This window comes from Peromyscus leucopus, chromosome 1, assembly GCF_004664715.2.
Source record: "Peromyscus leucopus breed LL Stock chromosome 1, UCI_PerLeu_2.1, whole genome shotgun sequence".
NCBI classification, from domain to species: Eukaryota; Metazoa; Chordata; class Mammalia; order Rodentia; family Cricetidae; genus Peromyscus; species Peromyscus leucopus.
Window position 1 is genome coordinate 62,719,100 of NC_051063.1, and position 16,771 is coordinate 62,735,870.

At 50.2% G+C, this 16,771-nt stretch overlaps 1 protein-coding gene across 1 annotated transcript in view; it reads right to left on the minus strand.

The window, feature by feature from the left end:
• Window positions 1-10,074: 10,074 nt before the first annotated feature.
• The window catches only part of Muc5b (mucin 5B, oligomeric mucus/gel-forming), a 33,393-nt gene continuing 26,696 nt past the window's right edge, over window positions 10,075-16,771 (minus strand). Inside the window, 15 exon segments of the mRNA XM_037209059.1 lie at window positions 10,075-10,818; window positions 11,608-11,722; window positions 12,297-12,342; window positions 12,491-12,613; window positions 12,707-12,793; window positions 13,389-13,505; window positions 13,952-13,989; window positions 14,118-14,222; window positions 14,544-14,721; window positions 14,958-14,989; window positions 15,424-15,524; window positions 15,676-15,745; window positions 15,830-16,008; window positions 16,108-16,333; window positions 16,439-16,625. Of these exon segments, the coding sequence (XP_037064954.1) occupies window positions 10,629-10,818; window positions 11,608-11,722; window positions 12,297-12,342; window positions 12,491-12,613; window positions 12,707-12,793; window positions 13,389-13,505; window positions 13,952-13,989; window positions 14,118-14,222; window positions 14,544-14,721; window positions 14,958-14,989; window positions 15,424-15,524; window positions 15,676-15,745; window positions 15,830-16,008; window positions 16,108-16,333; window positions 16,439-16,625 (1,794 nt within the window). The 3' untranslated portion in view covers window positions 10,075-10,628.

Here is a 16,771-nt window from a genome sequence, read left to right on the forward strand (position 1 = left end):
GCTGACCTGACAGGGACGAGGAGAAGGCAAGTGATGAACAACAGGAATTCATGATTTAGCTTCTTCCTGCTGTCTTAGGTTGTGGTCACAGTCATGTAGTCCAGAATCTGTCCAGTGTGCGTAGAAATAAAAAGAGTGTTCCTTCTGGAGAAAGGGGTTGATGCAGGCCTACCATCATCCAGCACTGACCACATGTGAGTGCAGTGGAAAGTTAGGAGCACTAAGAAGCAAGCTGTCAGCTGGGATTAGCAGAAGCAGCAATGCCTCTGAATCCCTGCTGAAGCATGGATGCTGCTTTGTTTTTTTAAGGTTTTAAAAACAGGACAGAAACCATTGCAAGCAAAAATCAGCAGACGACTAAAAGCACACAACAGTGGCAAGAACTGAGGTGAATATTGAGAGGTTAAAAACCAAGTCTTAGGGTGAACTTCTTCATGACCAGTTCACTTATATAGGTTGGTCAAGACTGAATAATGAGCTGGAAAATGGAGCCACACAGAGGAGGCACTGTGTGAGTAGATTAGAAACCAGTGGAGGAGACCAGGTCCTGCATGGAGTCTCAGGGTTTAGGGAGGGAGACAGCATGTCAAAAGGACAGTGACAGAGAACACTGACAAGATGCAAGGATTGCAGAGAAGCTCAAAGGACGGACAAACAAACAAAACAAAAGAGACCACCCTGTGTAAACTGCACAAAGCCATAGTATTTAATGTCTGGCAATAGTAATGTGAAAGACAGAATTCACTAGAGGCAAAGCAGAGGAGATGAGTGTGTGAGATAGCATGTTAAATTTTCAGAGCAGCTACTGAAATGGCAAGACACATACATTGCCAGGCTCCAGCATTTCAACTATAGGCTCTCAGTTATGGTCTATATAGGGACTCCAGCATCTTGACTCTGGACCCTAGGCTCTTGTTTACTTTAGACCCAGTGTGGACTTGATTTACCTGTTTTGGGTTCTGCGTGGCCTGTCAGCTGCAGTAGTTCCTATTGAACAGGCCAAATGGCCATGGGTACACACCAGCTGCTGAGCATCCAAAGTCATGGGAAATGATCAGGGTTCTGTTATGGGGTAAACAGAAGCAGACCTAGCATCTGACTATAAAGTCCTGCCAGGCATGGGCACAGTGGTGTGCCACATGATCCCAGTGTCAGCAATGGCCTGTCTGCACAGACACTCTTGAGCTGGTATTCTCACCCCATGCATACACACATACACAGCTCTGGGGAGGCTGGAAACCCAATGCCTTGTGGTATCTAAGGATATTTCTCAAGGGAGTCCTGCCTCTCCCTCAGCTATGCTTCCATGACAGCCTGAGGCTTGCAAATGAATAAGACTCAGAGCTTCCCACTAAGAAGGGTGGCCTCAACCTCTGCTGTCCAGTTGATGCTTGGTTCTGAGTACATGTCCTTGTCAACTTGACCTTGAAAATTCTATGGTCCGGGACCAGTTGCCACAGATCCTGCTTGACACACTCCTGAAATGCCTTTGGACCTAGAGCTTATTCAGGGCCTCTGGCAGAGGTTGGCCATTTCTTTGCTAGCTCAGAGTCCTGCTCTCCCCTGTTGTTTGAAGAACCTGATCTTAGCAATACCTCTTCAAAGACCATCCCATATAGGGCAGCTCACCCCCTTGTGTTCTTCACTGCTTTCTTGAGCAAAGCATCCTCCAAGACCTGATGAAGAAAAGCTCTCTCCCCTGTTCTTTGGTCTCTCCCCTCACCATCCATGAAGCAGTTCTGGGATTTCTCCTGGGACACTGTTCGCAGCACACCAGATCAGTGCTGAGTTCATTTGCTGTGTCAGCAAACTCCTGTGTCCCCCCCTGCTGTACCCCATCAGTCAACTGCCCAGGAATTTCAATGAGGCCCATTGAGGCATGTATACTTTGTCCTAGAGTCTGACCTCATGATCCTAGACACTGGCCTGTACTTGGAACCATCTTGTCCTGAATACAAATAGTAGCATATTTAACCCCATAGGGAGGCTTGTGGGTTTTATTGCCAAGATACCACCTGTGTCCATGGGCCAGGGAAATATGCCAGCAGCACCTCCTCATATTCCATCTTGTCCCGACTCAGCACAGGTGACCATCTCAAGAACCTGCAGGTGGAACACCTGAGGCCCTTGTTGCTATCTGGACTGGGAGGAATCCAGGTTCTTCCCAGAATTCCAGTGCCACTACCTATTCTCTAGGACAATCCCCAGAAGCACGCCAGAGAAGGTACTCAAGCCGGTGAGTCTTTTGTTTTGGGTTTTCAAGGCAGGGTTTCTCTGTGTAGCAGCTCTGGCTGTCTTGGAACTTGCTCTGAAGACCAGTCTGGCCTTGAACTCACAGAGATCCATCTGCCTCTGCCTCCCAAGTGCTGGGATTAAAGGTGTGTGCCACCATGCCAGGCTATTAAGGATGCTCTCCCAGTAGAAGTTAGTAAGAGACAGGGACTGCGGGGAGTGGGGGGAGGGGTGGTCAGCAACACCCAACCAAGCTGCAAGGCTCTGCTCAGCCAGGTCAGCAGGGACATAGTTGATCCATTTGCAGATCATGGCAAGAGACCATCCCAGCCAGTCCTTGGCATGAGGACCACTTAGGGGAGGAGTTCTAGACATTTCCAGTTCAGCATGTGGGTGCAAAGTCCCCTAAGGAAGTTCCTCCCAGGTGTGAGCCAGAAAAGTGCAGGGACACGTGGATCTCTGTCAAGGTCCTTAGCAGGCTGCCTCGCAGTTAGCTCTCTTGGGGCACATGGCTTCCAGTCACTTCATGTAAGCCATTTGAAGTCACTTTATACGCTGTGCATTTGGTGACATAGGTACATTTGTTGATGTTGGTTTTCAAATATTCCTTGGTTTTAGTTTGGGTTTTGTTCTGTATCAATCATGTAAACTACTATTTGATTCAAAGTCAAAGTGTAAGGGTGGGTCCACAGAGATTGAATTCTCCTCGCCACTCCCCCAGGGTATACCCTCCTATAGGTACCATCTCAGCACTATTTTGTCCGTCCTTCCTTGATACAGTGTGTGCTGAGTATCAGCAAGCTACACAGATTTTCACCTCTTTTCCCTTTCCTGAATATTTTGCTTAGGTGCCCAGAAGACCCCAGCTTCCATACAGGCCTCCTCCTTTCAGTTGCAGCTCACACTGCTGTAGTGTCTTGTCTCTTCCTGGGGACTTTTCTGCTGTTCCCAGTGTGGCTGTGACATGTCCGTCTTAAGGATAGATCCCTGGATGATGAAATAAAAAGTTCAAGGTAGACCTAGGATGTGCATACCTCTCTAGGGTCTGTGGCTCCCTGTTAGGCTCAAGCAGCTCAGCTGTTATGTGAATTTCTCTGACCTGGAGCAAGACTGAGCAGGTTCTGTGCATTTGAGGAACATTGCTTTCCTGTGTGAGGTCTCTTCCAGTCTCAGGTCATGTCTCCTTTGAGGCTGTGGTCTCTTCTCTGTTCTCAGCTTCTTTTTCTGTGTTGCAGGCATTGGGCTGGTGGTGTAGCTCAGGAATAGAGTGCTTGCCTAGCATGCACAAAGCCCTAGGTTCAGTCTTCAGCACCACAAAAACCAAACCATAGCTTCGTGTTGCAGGCATTAACTCTGGCAGGGGCTGCAGGTGTTTTGCCTGCCCCATCTCTTGTCTTTTTATACTGTTGTTGATTTTATTTTGTGAAAGGTTTTCTTTCTTTCCTTCTTTCTTTCCTTCTTTCTTTCTTTCTTTCTTTCTTTCTTTCTTTCTTTCTTTCTTTCTTTCTTTCTTTCTTTCTTTTTTGTATGTTGCCAAGTTTGCTAATCTTTCCCTGTGTTGTTTTCACATTTTTATTTAGTTAGGAAAGCATTTTCTCTTTTCAGGTTTTAAGGAATTTTATCCATGTTTTCTCCTAATGCACATATAGTTTTTAACTTTTTCTGCCTCTGTCTGAGTTGTCTTAGTTACTGCTCTATTGCTGTGAAAAGACAGTATGACCACGGCAGCTTTAAAAGAAAGCATTTAATTGGGAGCAGTTTCAGAAGGTAAGTCTATGATCATTATGGTGGAGATATGGTAGTAGGCAGGCAGGCAGGCTTGGTGCTATAGCAGTAGCTGAGAGCTTACATCCTGATTAGCAGGCAGGAGGCAGAGAGAAAGAAAGACTGGGCCTGGCATGGGCTTTTGAAATCTCAAAGCCCACTCTCAGTAGCATATCTCCTACAACAAGGCAGCACCTCCTATCCTTTGTAAACAATCAGGAACCAAACATTCAAATATATGAGCCTATGGGGGCCATTCTAATTCAAATCTCCAGTTTCCAATCCAATGGCTGTTCCCTAGAGTATGTGTGGTTCATCAGCAGAGTGCTTGTCTAGCATGCATGTGTCTGTCCATTCATCACCCACAGCAAAAATGACAACAGGAAGACAGAATATGTAAACAAAATCCAGGTGTCATTTCTTGGCCATTATCCCGTTAGCTACAAATATCCTTTGCCTTAGCCTCCATGTTACTGTACTCTAAATCTCTGCACATACAGGGGCTTCATCTCTCCCCTGTCCACGTTCCGTCTACAGGACCTTCGCCACTTTAATCTTCTTTCTTACAGTCCCTTCCTTTTCACTTCTTCTGGGTAGGCTATTACTGTTAGGACTCATGTACACACTTCATGGTAGATAAGTCAGGCTTTAGGGAAAGCATGGTGACCTTGTGCTGGAATTGGTACAATCAACATGTTAGGAGGCAAGCCCTCCTCGACAGCACTCGCTCTTCTGTTTATTAGGCTTCACATATGCTCTGAGAATCACTGTTAACTTCCTGTCTAGACTTTATCATGCTTTCATCTTGCTGTCTTGGGGGATTTTTAAGTCCATCTTCTCTCCTAAGTGTTGACCCTTGGGGTAGATGAAAACACAGGGTGCTTTTAGCAGTATCTACATCTGCTCTCTGACCTAATCCCAAAGTCTCTCTATCTGGCTTTTCTGTAGATCCTTTATAAGTTTTCACAACCCATGAGCTGAACCTAGAGGTGGTATCCATTTCTCACCAGTGTTCACCATTTTGGCTTTCCCCTAAAGGACATAATGACAAGTTCATTCCAAGCACCAAGGCGGGATAAGCACCAGGAGAGAGAATAGAAAAAGACATAGTTGTTAATTGTCTCATTGCTGTGACCAAATGCTTGACAAGAAGTAACTTAAGGCCATCATGGAGAAGAGGCATAAGTGAGGATGAAGAAGCCAGCCACATGAATCTAGTCACAAGCAGACAGCAGGTCTGGCTGGAAAACCTCAAGACCCATAGCCAGTGTCTTACTTTGAAGATCTACTCCTTAAAGATTGCACAGCCTTCCGAAGAGTGCTAACTGCTAGGGATCAAGATTTGAGTCTATAGAGAACATTTTGAGTCTGTAGAGAATATTTCACATGTAAACCACAACAGTATCATAGGACTAACAAGTCTTGGGCAGGAGCAGTCGCATCCAAAGGGACATCAGAGAGCATGAAGTCACATTGAATCATAGGATGCATAAATGATTCACCATGTCACTGTGTGCCTCAGGCTCCATGACAGTTGAAATGCCAGAGAAAAAGGAGAGTCCACCTGGCCTCTAAGGTACAGAGTAGGCTCAGCAAGGTGGCAACCCAGACAGCTGGGCAGTGGAGGAACTGAGAAGAAGATTCCAGGAGGCAGGGCACCATCTGCCAGATATTGTGGAGACAGTGGATCAAGGACATCAGCAATGGGTTGGTAGGAGAATGAACAGAGAGTGCCAGAGCACAGGAGGGAGCTAGGACAGTTCTTCCTGGGAACATCCTGTGGGCATAGGCAGAGCAAGGGCCTGTGTTAGGGTCGGGTGCTGGGTCCCCGTTTCTGTTCATTTGTCCTGAACCTATTCAGACAATGCCACATCCCCCATGGCCCAAGTTCCTTGTCTCTTCATCTCAGTGGCTGGCAGAGAGAAGAGAGTTGTCCCCCGACCTCCACGTGCACATGATGGCACGCACATGCCCACACTTACATATACACCATACGCTCACACACAATATTAACAAATGAAAGTTAAAACTAACTAAATGGGAGACTGGAGAGATGGCTCAGTTGGTAGAGAGCTTGTCACATGAGCAGGAGGATTTGAGTTGAGTCCCAGAACCCGCACAGCAGCAGGATTTGGTAGTGTGTGCTTTAGTATCAGGACTGGGGAGGTGGAGACAGGCAGGCTGCTGGGACTCACTGGCCAGCCAGCCCGGTCTACGTGGTGTGAGGTCCAGGCCACTGAGAGACCCTGTCTCAAAAATCAAGGTGGGCAGCACCTGAGGGACAACATCTAAGGTTGACCACTAATCTCCACAGGCATGTGTATGAGCACACACACGTGTATACATGCAGGCACACACACACACACACACACACACACACACATGTGCACACACACATCTGCACATACATGCACACACCAAAAATAAAAATAAAAGGAGTCATGTTGATCCTTTGCCTGAACTTACCACAAATATGATCTCTCCTAAGCACTCGGGGGGGGGGGGGTCTCAAAGGCCTAACATGCTAAGCTGGAAGGTAAGTACTCTAGGAAAGGGCTCTCAGCAACTCTGCCTTGTGTACCTGGGGGCCTGCCCAAGGCCCTGCAATGGGAACAAGTGGACACTGTTCCTTCCTCCCACAAACAGTATTGGGGAATGTGGATGACGAGGAGACACACACTACTCTTGTGAGCTCACAAGCATGGCTGGGTAAGGTCTGCTCCACCAGGGGCAGGGAAGGAGAGAGAAGTGTCTTTGTCACTGTTCTATTGCTGTGAAGGGACACCGTGACCAAGGTGCTCTTATAAAATAAAAGAGCATTTAATTGGAGGCTTGCTTATAGTTTCAGAGTCGGTCCGTTATTATCAAGACAGGAAGCAGATAGGCCGACTGCTACAATGGAGCCATAGCTGAGAGTTTTCCATCCTGACCCATAGGCAGCAGGCAGAGAAGAAACACAGGACCTGGCATGGACTGTTGAAACCTCAAAGCCCAGCCCCCATGACACACTTTCTCCAACAAGACCACACCTCCTAATCCTTCTCAAATGGTTCACCAGCTGGGGACCAAGCATTCAAACCTATGAGCCTATGGGGGCCGTTCTCACTCACACCACCATGTAGAGCCAGGCAGGAAGGAGACGCTTGTGGAAGGAGAAGCCCTGAGTGGCCCCACAGGGACAAGTGAACAAGTTCAAAGGCCATAAGAAGAGCATGCCAAGCACCCCCAAGAGGAGGACTGTCAGGAAGCTGGGCACTGCCTTTTTGAGACAGGGTCTCTCAGTGGCCTGGACCTCACACCACGTAGACCGGGCTGGCTGGCCAGTGAGTCCCAGCAGCCTGCCTGTCTCCACCTCCCCAGTCCTGATACTAAAGCACACACTACCAAATCCTGCTGCTGTGTGGGTTCTGGGACTCAACTCAAATCCTCCTGCTTATGTGGCAAGGCCTCTACCAACTGAGCCATCTCCCCAGTCTCCCATTTAGTTAGTTTTAACTTTCATTGGTTAATATTGTGTGTGAGCGTATGGTGTATAAGTGTGGGCATGTGCGTGCCATCATGTGCACGTGGAGGTCAGAGGACAACTTTTAGAGTCAGTTCTCTCCTGCCACCTTCATGCAGGTTCCAGGGATTGAACTCAGGTAGCCAGGCTTGTGTGACAAGTGGCTTTACCTGTTGAGCTATGTCCCAGCCCCTCGTTTATGTTTTTAAATTTTTTATTATTTTATGTGTATGGGTGTTTTGCTTGTATGTATGTCTGTGTACCGTGTGCATACCTCATGCCCATGGAGGCCAAAAGAGGGTGTCAGGTCCCCAGGAATGGGTTACAAATGGTTGTGAGCTGCCATGCAGTCACTAGGAATGGAACCTGAGTCCTCTGGAGTTACAGCAAGTGCTCTTAACAACTGAGCCTTCTCTCCAGCCCCTCATTTAATTCTGAAGACAACTCACCAGCATCTTTGTGGACGGCAGACCTCCACTGTGCTATCTATGGGAACAGGACCCTGCAGCCAAGATCGGTTTGAAAGCTGCAGGGTAGCTATGTGGAAACAGAAAGGAAGCATGTGGGATACAGTTTTCCCCAGGCTGAGTAGCACCCTTCCTTCCTGGTGACTGTAGCCCCAGCAAGAACATTCTGCTCTCTCTCTCTCTCTCTCTCTCTCTCTCTCTCTCTCTCTCTCTCTCTCTCTCTCTCTCTCTCTCTCTCTCTCAGGATCTCACTGTATAGCCCAGGTTGGCCTCCTCATGCCTTAACCTCTAGAGTGCTGGCGTTACAGGTATGTACCACCACACCCAGCTCCCTTTCAGTTCTTTCCTTTGGGAGAACTTCCGGTCTATCACCAATAATCTTAAGTCATTTCTTTAAAACCACCCTACCTTACCTGCAAATCGGAGTGACCGGTGCTTGATCCCTTTTTGTTTACTGAACTCTGTCTGCCTCACTCAGGGACCCAGAGGCCTGGTGACTTAGGAGCTAAGTGTACATTCCCTACAAGGAAGGGTATTGGGCCTCCTGATGTGGACCCCTGGGCTGCCCTGCCATTGTTGGGGTATTGCTAATGCCTCTTCTTTCAGAGGGATGTCTGCTTCCAACTCAATCCACTTATTGGTTGCAGTTTCTTTTTGTCAGTGTCTGTGAGCAAGAGTTGCCCACTCTCCCATCTAGGAGGCAGAAATCCCTCTTGGAATATATTTAAAGTGGACCTAGAGCTGTTGGTTTGTTCCTTGTGTCTTACTGTGATTTTCCCTGGGTCTGGTCAGGCCTTGTATTTTCAGAGTGGACTCTTGAGTCTACCACCCTGGCTGGAGCAGGCCTTGTTCCTACTAAAGCAAGGCTCCTCGTCTCCTTGTGCCTGTTTCCTGACAGGTACAGTGGAACAGCAACAGCATACACTATCTGTATGGCCTTAGTCGGGAGTGTCCCCAGACATGGAAGACCTCAACATTTGAGAGTGTCTCTGTCAAGTGATGTCCTTGACTCCAACGATGGTGCTTGGAATGACAGAGATTGAAGAAACATTTTGCTGTGACTTCATGAGGACAGGGACATGGAACTTTCTGACCTAGAAGCCACATCATGAGAAGCTTAGAGAAGTTGGCCCCAGTAGCCTTCTGCGGTCCCACAGCACACCCGCTGCCTCTTTGGTCTCTGGACCGTGTTTCCCCAGTGGGCTGCCTGCCAGACAGACCTCAGCAAGTGCAGATGAAAGGCAGCTTCACTGGGCAGATCTGGGAGGAGCCTGGTCCTTGACCCCAATGCCAGGCACAGGAGCTCGGCCACACTGGGTCTGTTTGTATTCACTTCTGGGGAGCAGGGTATCCCACAGCCCATAGCAGGCCCCCTCGGCTTACTTCTCCAGGGGCTTTGGGGGCCATAGCTAGCCACTGTGTCTGTCTTCATCTTCCTAGGTCATGGTCCCACCATTGACTGACCACATTCTGTACATTTGGAGGCCATCTTGTACCCTTCCTGCACAGTCAAGCTAGGACATTCTCTGTCCCACATCACATATAGGATCCCTCTTGACATGCTGCCTTCCTGACACTCCTACTTCTGGAACCCAAGCCATAGAACCCCACATTCCACACCCCTGGCCCCTGTGACTCCCTGCCATGTTTATGGAATGTTCTCCATTTTGGACAGAGGGAGGGAAAGGAGCCAAGGATAGCCACTTATATGATAGACCAATAATTGACAGGTATCTTGAATATAGTACACCTGAGGAGGCAGAACAAGACCTGGGGTCCCAGCACCACTGCATCCATAGCCTCCTGGGGGCTGAGCAGTGCAAAGCACCCTTCTTTTCTGTCCATTACAGCCAGGCCACAGGCTCCTCTGTCTAGGATGCCCTGACACTGCCCCTGGGTTATGTGGCAGCTAGGCTGGCATCTGGTTCCCTGACTGGCCTTGCCCCTGCCCATGCTCTCAGTGTCCAGCCAGTGGCCAAGTACCTCTCCCCCATTCCTCTCAGCCAGTCTCCCATCTCTCATGTTCCTGTTGATGGCTCTACCTTCATCCCTGGCCACTTCAAACCATAAACAGGGATCCACGCAGAATAGGCAAAGCAGACACCAGGAGGAGACACAAAGTGCCAGGGTTTATTGCAGCTTAGGGCTGGGTGAGCACAGGCCCCTCTCCAACCCCAGATCCCAGGGCCCCTCCAGCAGGCAGCCACCTTGCCTGACAGCTCCCTGGTAGCTTGTCTTGCTTGAACAATCCCATCTGCCTTTGTGCACTTGAGATGACTGGCAGAGGACTTCTTTATGTGTTGAAGGGCATACAGGCTTGCTGTGGGGAGCCTTATAGTCACAGGCTCTCTGTTTTGCTCCAAGACATTTATATGTCATCACAGAGGATGAGGCCAAGACAGCCAAGAGGGTCCTTCAAGGACCAAATCCTTGCCTGGCACCCTCTTCAAGGGGATGTTAATTGTCCCTTAATTACCCTCCATGATACTGGTTTCACCAAGTGGCAGGCAGAGGGTGGAGCAGGGCAGTGGGAGCCACAGAGGGTTCTTGTGGGCCACATGGAGCATGCCTGCCTAAGGTTTTCATGGTCAGTCATACAGGTTCTGCTCCAGGTGGCGGGACATGAGGGGTTGGGGGATGCAATTGCCTTCCAGCACTGGGCTCTAGGGAGTGTTCATGGAGGTCATGGGCAGGAAGCTGCAGGCCAGGGCACAGCTGCACTCATCAATGTGGCTATAGGTGTGCTGGATGACTGTACCGTTGGGACACTGCATGGTCACAGCTACATCATGGACCTTGCTCTCCTGACAGCAGGTGCACCGATGCTCCATGGCCTGAGCCTCCATGGAGTACCTGTGGGCATGGGAGGATCAACATTTCAACTCTGTGATCCTCTTAGCAGTACAGCATATATTCATGGTCCTCTGTAGGCTCTTGAAGGCTGTCTGACTGTCCACCATGGCTACTTTCTTGAACACACAGCCTTGCCCCTCCTGGACTCCCTTTAAAGCCTGCTCCATCTTGCATAGCCTCCTGCGATTGTCCACCCTTTCCATCCTACTAATTCTGTTGAGACTCTTCCTCTGGGCAGCCACCTTAAGCCCTGAAGCTAACCTAGGACCCACAATTGCTCAACTTTCCTGGCCACTCCTGTTCACAGCTGACCACAGCCTGGGATAATCTGGGGACCACAGATCCTAAGCTGCCTGTCCCCCTAGACACATTCAGATTCCTGGACACAAGTCCCCAGCCAAAATTATATTCTGTGCAGCCAAGCCAGGTTTGCCTCTGGCTCGGCTGGAAGATGGGCCATATGTTTTATGCAGATGGGTGTCTATGGCCTCTTGACCCCCAAAAGGAGACAGTCTCTGTAAGACCCAAGGTGACGAGCTAGAGAGATGGCTCAGAGGTTAAGAGCACTGGCTGCTCTTCCAAAGGTCCTGAGTTCAATTCCCAGCAACTACATGGTGGCTCACAACCATCTATCCTGAGATCTGGTGCCCTCTTCTGGCCTGCAGGGATACATGCAGGTAGAACACTGTGTACATAATAAATAAATCTTAAAAAAAAAAAAAAAGATCCAAGGTGACAAGGTAGCCACTGGTTCTGCTATACTCTTGTGGAGGCAAGATATCCACTCACTTGGACATTGCAGAGCAGGAGCCCTTGCAGAAGGGGATGTTGACTGCCACATCTGTTTCACAGCCCTTATACCGCAGGATGGTTGTGTTTATGTGCACTTGACATGTACTTGAGTCTGCAAAGAAGACAGGTCAATGCAGAGGCCCTAGACTCTAACTCAGAGAGCCTGGACCTGGTAAGACTGACCCCGCCCCCCCGTGATGGTTAAGGTTGACTGTCAACTTGACAGGATCTAGAATCACTGAGGAGATGGAGCTCTGGGTGATTTTGTAAATTAAATTAACTTATGAGGAAGACCCATCCTGAATCTAGTGGTCAGGACCACCCATGGGCTGGGTACTCAGACTGAGTGAAAAGGAGAAAGTGAGCTGAGCACCAGCCTTCATCCCTCTCTGCTTCTTGGCTGCAGACATCTATGGCCATCTGCTTCTGTTGCTGCCATGTCTGCCTGCCATGGTGGGCCTGCACACTGAAACCATGAGCCAAATAAATCCTTCCTTCATTGGATTTTGTCGGGGATTTTGTCCCAGAGATGAGAGAAGTAACGGACACACATTTCATGGGTGACCAGCCCCTTCTATTATCCTGGGGCTTTGGTGCAATCTGCTACCCAGTGGGAGAAACTTGGATTGCTTTTGCTGGGAACTGAATGGAGCAGGAGGACTAGATGAGAGATATCTTCAACTTACCATTTTGTTCACAGGAATAACAGCAACCTGATTTCCTTAGGGTTCCCTGCAGGGCCAAGAATAGAACAGAATAGGACTGGGACAGAGCCAGGGCATGGGGTACAAGCCACAGAGACACAGACTTCTTGGGTCAGAACTTTCCAGGGGCATGACAAGGGTGGACCACCCAAAGGCAGGACCTCTCAGGCACATACCGTACAGTTGGACACATCAGGGCAGTCCGGGGGCATTGGAGTCAGTATATGGATTCCATTCTCATCCGTACAGTGGTACACAGTGCAGTTGTCCTCATGACTGTTCACCCAGGTTTCATTGGGCTGAAAAGCAAGGCACACAATAGAGGTCCAGACAGGGACCCACTGTGGTTGAGACCTGCTCAGGGGAAGATCTCTTACTCCCTCTCCTATTACCTGCATTGCCTGGCCATCTGGCGTGAAGCAGGCATTCTGTACACACTCCCCACAGCACTGCTTTGGCTTCAGCGTGTACTTGAAGCCCTGTGGGAACAGGAGAGGTAGTCAGGTCTCTCATTCATCTCTGCCACCCTTCTGACTAGGGGCCCCGGGCCTCCTTAGCAGTAACTCCTGAGAGGGCATGTCTTTGCTCTGTGTTGTAGCCTCTTCCCAGGCCTTGCAACTTAGCTCACCCTGTTTCTTAGCCTCTCTGTCTACTGTAGGAGTTTTCAGCATTCCCAGAATTTCTAATGCTGTGACCCTTTAATACAGTTCCTCATGTTGTGGTGACTCTCAATCATAAAATTTTGTTGCTACTTCATAACTGAAATTTTGCTACTGTTATGAATTGTAATGTAAATATCTGATATGCAGGATATCTGATATGTGACCCCTGTGAAAGGGTCATTTGACTCCAGTGGGGTCATGACCCACAGGTTGAGAACTGCTGGTCTACTGGTACCATACTAGACCTGTTTCTAGTCAGTTCACCAACCTGCAGGGCCTGTCCTCCAGTCCTCATCATCCCCTACTTTTCCCCATAAGGAAAAAAAAAAAAGACTTCAAAATTATGGTGAATTGGCGCACTCTCAATGATGGGCTGCCATGGGTCAGAATGTCTGTTGGGCCACAGGCTCACCTGGGGGCAGGAGGTGGTACAAAGGATCTCTCTACACTCTACTTTGGGTTCTTGATGGCCCACAGAGAAGCAGGTGCATGTTTGGCAGGGATCGTTCCCTGAGAAGTTTGCCCCAACCTAGAGCAGGTAAGAAGAGTGATACAGAGAGAAGGTGGGGGGGGGGGGTGAGCATATATCAGGTCAGGACTCTTAGCTGAGTCCAAGCATGGCCCATGGGTCCAGTTCTTTTTCCCCAAGGTGTCATTGTTCCCCTAGTTGAACACAGGTATCTAGTGGGTGGGGATAAGAGTAAGCCGGGAGACCCAGAAGCTGGCCACTCAGATATAGCGAATATGGTAGCCCCTCTTTCCACAATTCCTACACACACACACACACACACACACACACACACACACACACACACAAATGGCCTTATGACTTATGTCTTAAGGGCCCAGACCCCCTCTTCAGATCTGCCTTTCTGGCAAGGATGCTGAGACAAGAATCAGGAACTGAGGGACATGGGCTTCCCACCCACCCTCGGCCTCCCCCTGCTTTCCAACCTGCCTGGGCTGATCCCTTACCCCATAGAGGGTGTCATTGTATATGCACATCATAGGTCCTGCAAGGAAAGGGGTTGCATATGCATCTGGGCAGTGGAGGAGAAACCCTTGCCCCTCCTCATCCCCAACCCCAGTGCAGCCGATCTCCATGCGCCCTCCCCTGAGCTTCAGTTCCATTCCCACTCACGACAGCTGGAGCTGGGGCAGCATCTGCCCTCCTCATAGGTGTGGATCAGCTCGTGCCCTGGCTCACACTTGGACTGACTCTTGGGGCAGGTGGTTGTATTGCAGACTGTAGAGATGTGACCATCAGGATGCTGCCCATTTTACCCCACCCCCGGCCCCCATCTTCTCCCTTTCTGGAAATACTGGTCTCTAGTGTCATTTTCCCTTGGGACCTTGTGTGCTTCATAGCTTTTCTGGGCTTCAAGTCCCCTCACTCTTTCATCTCCTTGGTCCTTACCAATTCTCTGCTCTGTTAGGTCAGACCAGAGGTCACCAACCTTATTTTTAGGTCAAAAGCTGAAGCATCTTGAGACCATCCCCCACCTGAGTGGCCCAGGGTAGCTAAGCTTAGAGTATGACTCTCCTATGTCCCCCAGGAGGTGCTCACCACAGACTGTCTCGGGGCAGCATGGGTTGTCAGGTTTGGACCTGGTCATGGTCACGAGGCCGGCTTCTGTGCACTGTGGGTGCTCCTGGCTCCCACACTGCACCGGCTCACACTGCACTGACACAGAGCTGGGGTCGCACACGCAGGACTGGCAGTTGCTGATCCAGTGTTCTCCCGGCTGAAACAGGCCAAATCGGGATCTCTGAAGGCTCAGAAGCACTAAAGTTCCTGGCCTGTCTGCCTGAACCCAACTCCAAGTCATTGTTTGCCCTCAGCAGGTTAGCCCTCTGCTGTCCAGAGTGAGAGCGGGAAGGAAGCCAGGAGCCTCCTGGGCTATGCAGACCCAGCCACCCTCCCTACTTCCTGCCTCTCTTTAGGTCCAGTTGGGGGGGTCAGGGGAACAGCACCACTCACAAACTTGGGTAGCCCATCAGGTCCCACGCAGGCTGGAAAGAAATAAGTAAACTTGTTACTGGAGATGCTGGGGTTCGAGGCCAGGCAGAAGGGGGTCATGGGCTGAGAGAACTGTGCTCTTAGTCCTGGCCACCAAACCAAAAGCTCTATCTTCTCGCAGAGTGCAACAGAAGGCCTTAGAGAATTATGAGAGTGTCAGGTCCCTGAGGCAGTGGTGAGGTTGGATGTTGAGAGCCTAGCAACTTCTCTGACCAGCTCCAAGCAGCAGAGTTGAGACAGAAGGGGGGCGGGCTCACAGGAGGCCTTTAGACATCTGCAGGACTAATGACCTCACCAGGATCCTCTCACATACTAGTCAGGCAAAAGAGAGTCTGCTGATGTGTTGGATCCTGGCCCGGGAGGTGAGCACCCTATGGGGGAGAAGGGTAGGGTAGGGCTTGTCCTGGGGTAGGTGAAGGGCGCTTACGACACTCCAGCACACAGATGTCCATGCGTGAGTTGAAGAGGAGCTGATTCTCAGGGCAGAAGCAGCCCTCTGCCAGCATCTCAGTTGAAATGTTCAGGGTTCTAGTGGGAGGAGGAGCAGCAGAGTGTAGGATCAGAAATGAAGTGGCGCCTCCAAGAGCCAATTTTGGGGGGGGGGCCCAGAACTCAGACCCTTCAGACACGGGAGGTCAGCTGCTACTTCCTCACTCCCTATCACTTAGACGGCACTCACCTAGAGCTGCAGGATGCTGGGTACAGAGGTCCACAAGGCCTGTATTCCTTAGTGGGTGGACAGGGAAGGTCTGTGGGTGCAGAGAGTGTCACCAGGCAGGTTCGGAAGAACCAAGGAAACTGGGGCCCTGACTAAATCAAATGCTCCAACTTACCACAAAGCCCTCCAGTGGCATTACGCCAGTTGGTGCACACACCCCGGGCCCGGCAGAGTGTGGCATAGGCCTCCAGGCTTTGACAGGGCATGTCAGTAACATTGGTATTGCAGTAGTCATTGACACAGGAACTGAAGAAGGTGTCTGGAGGGATGAGCGTGTGGCACTCGGCGAAGACCCTATGACAGTGAATGGTCAGGGCTGGGAGCTCAGGGCCCAGCAGGGAGGCTAGCCAAAGAGACTAATGCCCTGGCCCACCACCCCAAAGGCCGACTCACTGGCTCAGCATCAGCTCACAGAGGGGTACAGTGGGGCATGGGGTAGAGGTGGGTGGGCTGGACACTGAGGGCTGGGGAGTGGTGCTTGGGGAAGGGCTAGGCTGAGCTAAGCAGCCATTGCTGCTGTTCCCCGGCACCAGCCAGTCTTTGGCCATGTCCTGGCAGTTGGAAGCTGTGGTGCCATCCGGCCGGCGGCAGTCATCTGCCTGGCTGTTTGTGCAGGTACCTGGTGAATAGGGTAGGGATTACAATCAGCTTCTTGCTGTTTTCCATAGACCCATTCCTTCCCCTCATTTATGGGTGCAGAGTGAGCCAGGCCATGCCTACTCACCACACTGGCCCTCGGTATTGTTGCTGAAGTGTCTGTAGGGTAACCATATCTGGAAGATGTGCCCATCAAAGGTGATGCTGGTGCCAATGGTGGAAATGTTGACACTCATCGTGGTGATGCCGCTCAAGGACACTGTCACACCATTCTTACTGAAACCTGAGCTTATCCACATTTGGTCCCATATGATCTAGGGTGTCAAGAGGGAAACAGTAATCAAGGGACCAGATAGGCGGCAGTAGATGCTGCTTTGCCAAACACCAGGGACATTGCTGTTTATTACTCAATCTAGAGCTAGGCATTCATTCTTCACCTAGGACAGCTCCTATAGGTCAT